This window comes from Gouania willdenowi, chromosome 10 (assembly GCF_900634775.1).
Source record: "Gouania willdenowi chromosome 10, fGouWil2.1, whole genome shotgun sequence".
NCBI lineage: Eukaryota > Metazoa > Chordata > Actinopteri > Blenniiformes > Gobiesocidae > Gouania > Gouania willdenowi.
In genome coordinates, this window is record NC_041053.1 from 40027212 (window position 1) to 40037399 (window position 10188).

A 10188-nucleotide genomic window follows, 5' to 3' on the forward strand; every position below is an offset into this window, starting at 1 on the left:
TTCAAATCAAACATTCTCTTTTCAAAATAAAAGCATCTCTTCTAGTCTTTCATTCATGCTTTAGTGCATTTGTCAATAGGCCTCTTGTTTTGAAGTTAACAGGAAGTTTTATCATAATAAAAGCCAAATTTGTGAGTGTTTTAAATGGTCTTTTCATAATAAAAGCTGGATTTGTGAAGGTTACAAATGGTATTTTCAGAATAAAAGCTATGACTCATCTTACCTTTCTAATTCCACATATTTTGGTCATATTTACATCTGCTTATTGCCACTAAAACCATGTTTCCTGTCTATTTGTGTCATGATTTTAGATTTCTCTGGTTTTGATTGTTGTCGTTTTATTTCACACAGTAACGTGCATCCAGTAGCAGCTCCAGGAATGAGGTGCAGGAAGCGTTTGAGTGCATGTGAAACCTGCGTACGATGATGAAAGCGGTCCCAGCTCTCAGCATGAAAGCTGCTTGTTATCACAGTACTTTGGCCTTTGGACACTGAGAGAAGTAGGTGAAGACCATGAAGATCACATTTACTTGAAAGTTGATCAAACCACTCGTGGGGAACCTTTCGTCGCCCTGACCTTTCCACAGAAATTCAACACACGAGGCGTAAACTGGCAGGAAATGATGAATATTGTCCAGAATACCACAATGGAGGCAAAACAAAATCACTTTAACAAATGATAAACTGCTTTGAGTGACGGGAAACAAGTTCAAAATGTGTGTTAGGAAGAGAATCTACAGCATGTGTCAAACTCAAGGTGCAGGGGCCAAATACGGCCCTACAAAACATCCAAATCGGCTGAGAAAACCAAAAATAATTCAGTTGTGGATATCTAAGTGTGGCGGCAAAGACATCTGGCAAATTTCCACGGGAACTTGAGCTTGGGAATTTTGGCAAAATTCCAAAAATAGAAACTTTTCAAGGGAAATATTTATTGAAATTAAATCACTGTATCATATCTAAACATTAAATATTAGCATTCATGCAAAATAATACACTAAAAAAAGTAAAAAAAACGTAACATTTTAACCGTTTTATTTGGAAGTTTACAATTATTCAAGTGGAGTTTCATTGAATTAATCATAAATTCAATAAAACTCTATAAAATTTGACAGTTTCCCATGTTTGGAGAACATGATGGAACATTTTACTCTCAAATTCTTAAAAGAATTCCTCATTTTTTTAAAAATCCTGCTCAATCCTCAAAATATTTGACAAATATTTTTTCCCAAATTAAATAAAAATAGTGAATCTATGGATATTGTTGGTGCTTTATACACTACATCAGAGGTGGGCAACTACAGCAGGGGCCACAAAAAAGGTGATTCTCTTATCCGAGGGTCACATTATCAACATTGATGTCAGCATTTAGAATACAGACCAATGTGAGCATTAATACAGGGAAGAACATTTCATGTGTTTTTTGGCGTAATTTATTGTTTTGTTTTTTTAAGGTCGTTTTTTTTTCTCATTTTGCGATTTATGTTGTTGTCTTGTGTGTTTTTACTGTCGTTTTATGTGTGTTTAGCGTATTTTCCTCCTATTTAGTTCGTTTTTTTTGTTGTTTTGTGTGTTTAAGAACCCTTTGGTGAATTTTTGTTGTCATTTTGAGATTTTGGAGACATTTGTCTATTAATTTTCTGCGTTTTTGTTGTCGTTTTGTAATTTTATAATTTTTTCTCTCATTATGAGTTGTTTTTTGTTTGTTGTTGTTGTTGCCATTGTGTCATTTTGTGAATTTATAATTTCTAGTGCAGTGTTTCTCTAAAGGGGGTACGTGTACCCCTAGGAGTACGCGATGGCACTACAATACTTGAGAGAGAGAGAGTGGAAAATTAACAAATGAAAGCCTTAAAAATATGGATTTATAATGTTTATTTTTAGTTCAAAAGGATAATCAAACTAAATATTACTTGTGACTCATAAAACAACAACAAAATATGATGATGTATAATAATGAATAATAAAAAGAACAGACAAACAACAACAAAATACACAAAATAACACCAAAAACACACACACTGTCAGAGAACAATACTTCCTATTACCAGCAACACACAAAACAACAATAAAGACACAATAAATGAGAAAAATACACAAGATCACTACAAAATACACAAAAATACCAGAAACATACAAAACGACATGAGAAATAATACCAACAACACAACAAAAACACACGAAATAAGAAAAAATATATACTGAATAATAAAAAGAACAGACAAATCACAACAAAATACACAAAATATTAATAGAAATTATCTTGATCAGAACAAGACCTGAAAATACTGGGTTCCACGTCGATGACCGGAAATGATCAAAACTATAGAAATAAATCTATTCAGGAGGCACTAAATACTGATTCATTCACTTATTTACAAAATCCCATTATTTAAAATGTGTTTTAACACTCGTTCGTTTCATCATTATGATCTATAGATGTTTTTAAATAGTTTTCTAAACAAAATATTGTAGTTGGAAATAAGAGAAAAGGGGTACTAGAGCCTATAAGGTTTGGGAACCCCTGCTTTAGTGTATATTTCTGTAATTTTGTGTGTGTTTTTAACTCATTTTGTTTATTTACTTCAGGGGCCGCTCAAAATTAGAGCAAGGGCTGCATGTGGTCCCCGAACCGCCAGTTGCCCACGTCTGTACTACATACATTTCTATCATTTATACATAAAAATGTAAAATAGCACTAATGTTGAAAATGAAACTTATCCATATTTGGCTAAAATGAGTGAGACTCTACTGATCCACAGCAATGGAGGGCTGTGAGGGGAGGAGGAGGAGGAGGGAGGAGTCACATGACGGGAGGAGGAAGAGGATGGGCCGCCCGTCACAGGTCTACGTCACGGTAACGCCTCCCCCACTACTACATTACATGACTGCAGTAGCCCTGTTCTGTAACTCCAGTCACGAGGATAGAGTAGTATTACAATAAGCAGCCGACAGGGGCGAGAGACATGCACACACACACAGAGAGAGAGAGAGAGAGAGAGAGAGAAAGGCAACAGCCAGCAACTAATAACCCTGAGTAAATATTAACATATATTAACTCTACCTTTGTAGAAAGATAAGCTACACACAGATCTGCTGCTGTTCAACGTGCACCGTACGTGCACTTTGTTTCTTTCATTCTGACACTCAAGGACTTCAAACGTCCTCTAAGACAGAGGTTCTCAACCTTGGGGTCAGGATCCCATTTGGGGTCGCCAGATGCCTTCAAGTACAGTAACTAAGAATATTTTCTGAACACTTTGAGCACATTTTTGTTGATTTTTTTTAACCCTTTTTCTGCAACTACACCAAACTTTCCATATTTCTGCTCCTTTTAATGCATTTCTGCCACTTCGTCAAATTAGAGCAATTTCTGCATTTTCAGCACTTTTAAACCGTTTCCACCACTTTTTACACCTAATCTCACATATGTTGACCCATGATTGTCACTTTTAAACACTTTTCACCATATTTCATGCTCATTTTTGCCAATTTAACCACATTCACAATTTGTCACGCCCACTATTTGCCAGTTTAAACTAATTATTCCTATATTGACACTTTTAATTAACACCTTTTACCACTTTTTTCTGTCTGTTTTTGTCCACTTTAATTTGTAACTTTTAACCAATTTCTGTGGTTTTTAAAATCCCATTTCACCACCTTTACCACCATTTTTGGTCTCTTTGAACTTATTTTATTTGTGATTAAAACAAGGATTTCCATCTTTAAGATGACTATAATAATAATAATAATAATAATAAAGGTTCCTGGATAACAGTGGATATTATTCAGATGAATAAATAAATATGATTATCACAGATTCATAGAACAATGGATCATTTTGCTGACTCTGTGTTCAACCACCTTCAGCTACAGTGGGGGTTCACGCTCTCTGGGACCTTTATTTTGAAGGGTCGAGGGCTGAAAAGGTTGAGAACCTCTGCTGTGAAGGACAAACCTCTGCGTGCTACAAACACATCAAACACTAATGACATTCCACCCACTTTATTTAAGCAAACATGAGCACGGTTTTATTTCAGATTTGGATCTGATATGTATTGTTTGACACGAACAAACAGATTCAAATGTGATCATTGAGTCCAACGCACATTAATCACGTGCATATTGAACATTGTGCATGTATGCAGGTTAGGCCTGAACCAAAACTCGCATCTCTCTCTCTATATATATATATATATATATATATATATATATATATATATATATATATATATAAATAAAGTCTGACCATAGAGACAATTCTGTGTTAAATGTGCTGATGCAAAATGCCACACAGGCTCATTTATTAACAAACAGCTGCACAATATGTTTCACTTTAGTCTTTTTCTCCTCTAAGGGACAGCACGTGTGAGTGAGTTCTGTAGTGTGGCTTGTTTAGGGGAAGGTCTGGGTTAGAACGCACTCCGAAATCCAGCTAACTGTGCTTTACATGCTTTATTCTAATACAAAATAAGCTGTAAATTACATATATTGATAAATAATAAACTCGATGTATATGTTAAATCTCGATATATTGCCCAGCCCTAATTCATGAGGACAGATGGGAGCATCTGTAGTCACATCATGACCTTCCTCTCACGCTTTCATCATCACTTTGGTGACATCATGCAGCTCACACTGATCAGGATGTGCGTGTGCGTGTGCACGGTTCACGGACGGTTTCCCTGGATGCTTGAGCCTCCAATCAGCTGTGACCATCATCATCATCATCATCATCATCACAGCAATCAGCGGAACATCGAGCTCACATACCGGCTCTCCGTGCACTGACAGAACAGAACAGCGGCTGTCCGCGTAATCCGTGCGTGGGCGCGTGCGCACAGCCAGCTGAGATTAGCTTTACAATAGAAATTCCATTTTAATTTGCACGAGAGCAGCAGAAAAGATGACATGTTAGTATCCAGTGATGCAGCAACAGCTCCAACACAACTTTATCTGATTGAACCACAATCTGATCAATGATCGATGATGGGGGGAGGGAGGGGGGGGGGTGTAACAGGTGGCGATAAGAATGCTTTGGGTCGTGACGTGCACTAACATTACATGCGCAAGGGGAACCAGTTCTGCGCGTCCATAACACCAGACACACAGAGCGGTGTTTACGCAGCGTTACGCAAACCAAAAAGGTGGCGTCGCCTTAACTTTTCTCACGGGAATCCAAATGTACAGCCTGATCCCGGTGATGTGCGCGGTCCACGGTGCACCGTGCACACCCCCCGGAAACGGTCCAACAACCTCTCACTACCATGTGGAGGTGTGGATGTGGTTCCATAACAGCCCCTCACACTCACACATCACGGTGACCAAATGCGTAAAATGGCCCAGAACCAGGAAGGATCGATCCGATCAGAGGTGACGATGACACACACCGACCATTGCATCATAAGAGGCTCGAGGCGGTGCGTTCACAGCCGTCCCCACGTGTCCAAGTTCCCGGCACACACACATGAAAACTTCCCTCAAAGAATGCGTCAAAAGTTTCCACAGCGCTCCATCCGGCGCATACCAAATAATCCGTGCGCGCCGATACATTCACGCACAAAATGTGACATTTTTCCTGCAAAGCCAGCCGTCAAACCCTCTCTCTCACACACGCGCGCACACACACACACACACACACCGACCCGGCTTAAGCTGTAAGCCGGGGGAGATGCTGCTGACAAGCCGGTGTGAGGCTCGCATCAAAGCGGGCGCAGGAGGCGCCTCGAGCCGCGACGTGCAGCGATCCGCCCCGCAGCGTGGAGACCACGGTCCGGGGCGTCCAGAGGAGCACGGCTCTTACCTGGCTGCCCGAACTTTCTGTCAGATAATTGAAGACAAAGGACGAGAGTTCCTCATCTAATAGTGGAGCGCAGTCCGCCATCTTCTAGTGAATGAGGAGCTGTGGAGTCAGAGCGGAGTATAGCACGTGGAGGAGGAGGAGGAGGAGGAGCAGTGGGACAGGTCGGCCTGCAGGGGGCGCCTCTGTTTATACACACACACACACACACACACACACACACACACACACACACACACGCACACACACACACACACACACACACACACACACACACACACACACACACACACACACACACACACACACACGCACACAATTTGAACAGCATGTTTTATATCATCGTTAAAAATGTGTAAACATGAAAAATAAACAATAAAGCTAAATGTTAAATATAAATATGGAAGTTAAATATAAATGTGAAATCTAAATGCTAAATGTTAAGTGTAAATGTTAAATCTAAATGTTAAATTTTAAATGTAAATGTTAAATCTAAATGTTAAACGTTAAATATTAAAATTTATTCAAGATGTTCAATCCTAAATGCTGAATGTTAAATGTTAAATATTAAATCTCAATGTTAAGTCTAAACGCTAAATCTAAATGCTAAATGCAAATGTAAAATCTAAATGTTAAATGTAAATCTTAAATTCAAATGTTAAATGTAAATCTTAAATGCCAAATGTTAGATCTAAATGTTAAATGTAAATATTAAAGGTAAATCTTAAATGCTAAATGTTAAATGAAAATCTTAAATGTAAATCTTAAATGTTAAATCTAAATGTTAAATGTAAATCTTAAATGCTAAATGTTCGATCTAAATCTTAAATGTAAATCTTAAATGTAAATCTTAAATACTAAATGTTCAACCTAAATGTTAAATGCTAAATCTAAATCTAGATGTAAAATCTAAATCTAAATGTTAAATTAGATATAAAAGTTAAATCGGTTGCCAAGTGTAAAGCTGAATGTTTAGAAATTGTGCAAAGTGTGAGGTCAGGGTCTCAAATGAATAAAAAATGAGCTAAATGTGATGAAAGTAACACAACAACAACTCTGAGAACACACAATTAAAATAAAATAAAACAAAATACACAAATACACAAAATAACAGAAAGAAACACAAAATGATTCGCAAAATACACAAAATGACAACAACAAAAAATACAAAATGACGATAAATGACACAAAACGCAAGAAAACAGAAAACAACAGAAAAAAAACACATTTTTTTTTCAAGAACACACTGAATGTAGCACAGTTAGTTAGTGACGGATAATTTAATCCAAGGTGACGCGCGTGCGTGTTCACAGTGTTACAGTCTGAGCTCACTGAGCCGTTGCTATGGGCAACCACTCAGCTGCTGTCACTCAATCAACTGCCTCTTAAAGTTAGTCTGAAGTAAGAACATCCAACCAACTGTTCATACATCCATCCGTCTACTGTTCATACATGCATCATACATGTATCCATCCATCCATACGTCTGTCTGTCCATCCATCCATCTATTCCTCTATCCATCCAGGTATCCATCCATTTGTCCGTCCGCCCTTCCAACCATCCATCCATATGTCCATCTTTGAGTTCATCCATCCATTCAACCATCCATCATCTGTCTGTCTGTCCATCCAACCATTCATCCATTTGTCCATCCATCCATCTATCTGTTTTTACACCATCCATCAGTTCATACACATGTTTGTCCATCCATCTGTACATCCATCCATCCAGGCATCCATCCATTTGTCCGTCCGCCTGTCCATCCAACCATCCATACGTCCATCCATGAGTTCATCATCCATCCCTCCATCTGTTCATCCATCCATCTATCTGTTCATCCATCTATCTGTTCATACACCCATCCAACAGTTCATCCATCTGTCCATCCATCCATTCGTCTGTCCGCCCGTCCAACCATCCAATTGTCCTACCATCCGTCCATCCATCCCTCCATCCATCTGTTCATCCATCATCCATATGTATGTATGATGATGGATGTTTAGGTCTTAGTAAACTACAAATAATTGCTTTTATCTTTTATTCATCATCTAAATGTAAATATTAACTATTTAAATGTTTCTATTTTCTCTTTTTCTGTCACATTTACTTTCTCAGAGTTCCAAGTGAGACTTTGTTTGTTTCTGTCCGTGTGAACGTTCACCTCACTCTGAACAACATGTAATTTTCAGCTCCTAAAAACATAAACATGAGCAGTAATTGATGCTTTCATTACAGATTAGCTCAGAGCTTTATGAACAAGTGTCTGAAGATACAACCACGTCGGGGTTTTGATCATAGCCACACTCTTATTTCCTCTTTCTGTAGCAGCCGTATGATGAGTTTATGCAGATTTTGAGATTTCACGATAAGCCTCGGCTGAGAGCTGAAGCTGTGCTTGTGATTCTGCTGCTCACGTTGGGAAATAAAATAAAACCAATCACTGTCAGCTTTATTTACAGACAAGAAACCTCACAGATGACATTTGTTTTTCATTCATTTGGGGTGTTCAGGTTGAATAGGTGCCAGGTTTTGAATGAGAGAGTGCTGTATATTCTGTATAGTTCACTTGTGTTACCATATTTAAATTACTGTGTGGGGCAATACTTACAAAACGACCTTACAATCACTGGGCAAATTACACAAGAGAGCCATTTGTATAGTACAGAAGGTAGGATATTATGAACACACCAATACACACATTAAAGTTTGGGGATTTTGCATAATTTAAGACTGAACTGATAATGTATGAAGCCAAAAATAAACTGCTACCTGTAAACATACAAAAACTCTTCACAGACAGACAGGGGGGTTATATTAAAACTTTAGGGGGAAACTAAACTTGAAACAACAGGACGGTCGAACTAGTTTTAAAAATTGGGTATTTCTATTCGTGGCCTGGTTTTGTGGAACAATCTTGATGAAACAATTAAAATATATAATGCAGTTTAAAAACAGGTTCTCATGAACTACGGCCTGGCTCGTGGAACGTCTCCACGCCAAATAGCACGTACCACTTTCCCGAGAATTCAGTCAAATAACTCGGTTCCACCGAGTGAAAAAAGGTCTCGTATCCATGTCAAATTACAGCCTGATTCAACAAGCGTCAACGGAGGAGTAGTCATTTTAAAAATGGGGTCCCCTGGTGCCCCCGTGATACATACAGGGTAATGAGCCCTATTTATATATTGGTGTGTACCAATGATTTGGTTCCACCAACCGTCGTTATATATATTTGACTCGCAACTAAATTAGAAATCAACATTGTTTTTTGTTTTTTTGGAGGGGGCCCCTTGACATCTAAAATCGGGCTCCGAGCGTCAATGCGTACACATATATAGATTATAGCTACCACATTTCGGCCCGATTCGTTCTCGAACAACAGAGGAGAAGTGATTTTAGCTAGTGTACACAACAACAACAACAAGAAGAAGGACAAAGTGAGGGTGTTTTGAGTAAAAATTACAAAATACATATCTTTGAAAAGTACATAAATGAAGGAATATGTAAATCTCACAGACGTTGATGGCGCGTGTGAATTTTGTTTTATTTTTGTTCTATTTCTCTTAATAGCTCGATTTCTGTTGAAATTTGTTTATTCATTTTCATCTATTTTTTTTATTCAATCAATTTAATAAGCACAATATGTTCTACAACTTCACATCTCACCCTCACTGTAAAACAATCTATTCTTCCCACCCTTTCTATTTCCTACCTTGAGTTTCTCCTCCCTGCTCCCACCCCCCCCCCCCCCACCTCCACCTAGGTGTAACACTGCTCTCCCTTTTTATATCCTCCCTATAATAAAATATTTCTTACCCTTCCTTAGGGAGGGCTAGTGATGGTCACAATTAAAATAAATACATTTATTTTATTGCAATAACAAAACATGCGTTGCTGTCTCATAATGATTGCACTTCTTGTAGTGTTGACCTTTGACATCATGTGCAGACAAGAAAAAAAAAAAAAAAAGAATACCTGGTGACCAACCTTATTATGACTATTTGCTTGTTTTTTAGAGGGATTGGCAGCAGTGAAGGGAGATCATTGGCCTGATTTCAGGTGTAGGAGGACAAGAATTTACTGTAATAAGTCAAATTAATAAACTTTACAACCTGACAAGGCCGACAGTTCAACAAAAACAAACATTTATGTGTCGCCACTTTCAGAACAAACCTACTAAATATCATCTCTGTCTGTAACGGCAAAAAAAGGCGGGAATAATGGAGCGGATATAGAGTGGGAAATATCACAGGAGCCTTAGAAAACTATTATTTCCCAAACCTAAAAGAAAACTCATTTTCAGGATGACAAACAGGCTGTAAACTGGTGGTGCAGAGAAGCGTTAGTGACTCCGTATATCACAGCACACACACACACACACACAC

At 38.2% G+C, this 10188-nt stretch overlaps 1 protein-coding gene across 1 annotated transcript in view; it reads right to left on the reverse strand.

Moving 5' to 3' along the window:
• Positions 1-5948, reverse strand: part of ppargc1b (peroxisome proliferator-activated receptor gamma, coactivator 1 beta) — a 108567-nt gene extending 102619 nt beyond the window's left edge. Inside the window, exon 1 of the mRNA XM_028459331.1 lies at positions 5807-5948. Coding sequence (XP_028315132.1) covers positions 5807-5887 — 81 coding nt within the window. The 5' untranslated portion in view covers positions 5888-5948. The remainder of the gene's footprint in view (positions 1-5806) is intronic.
• Between the last annotated feature and the right edge of the window lie 4240 nt (positions 5949-10188).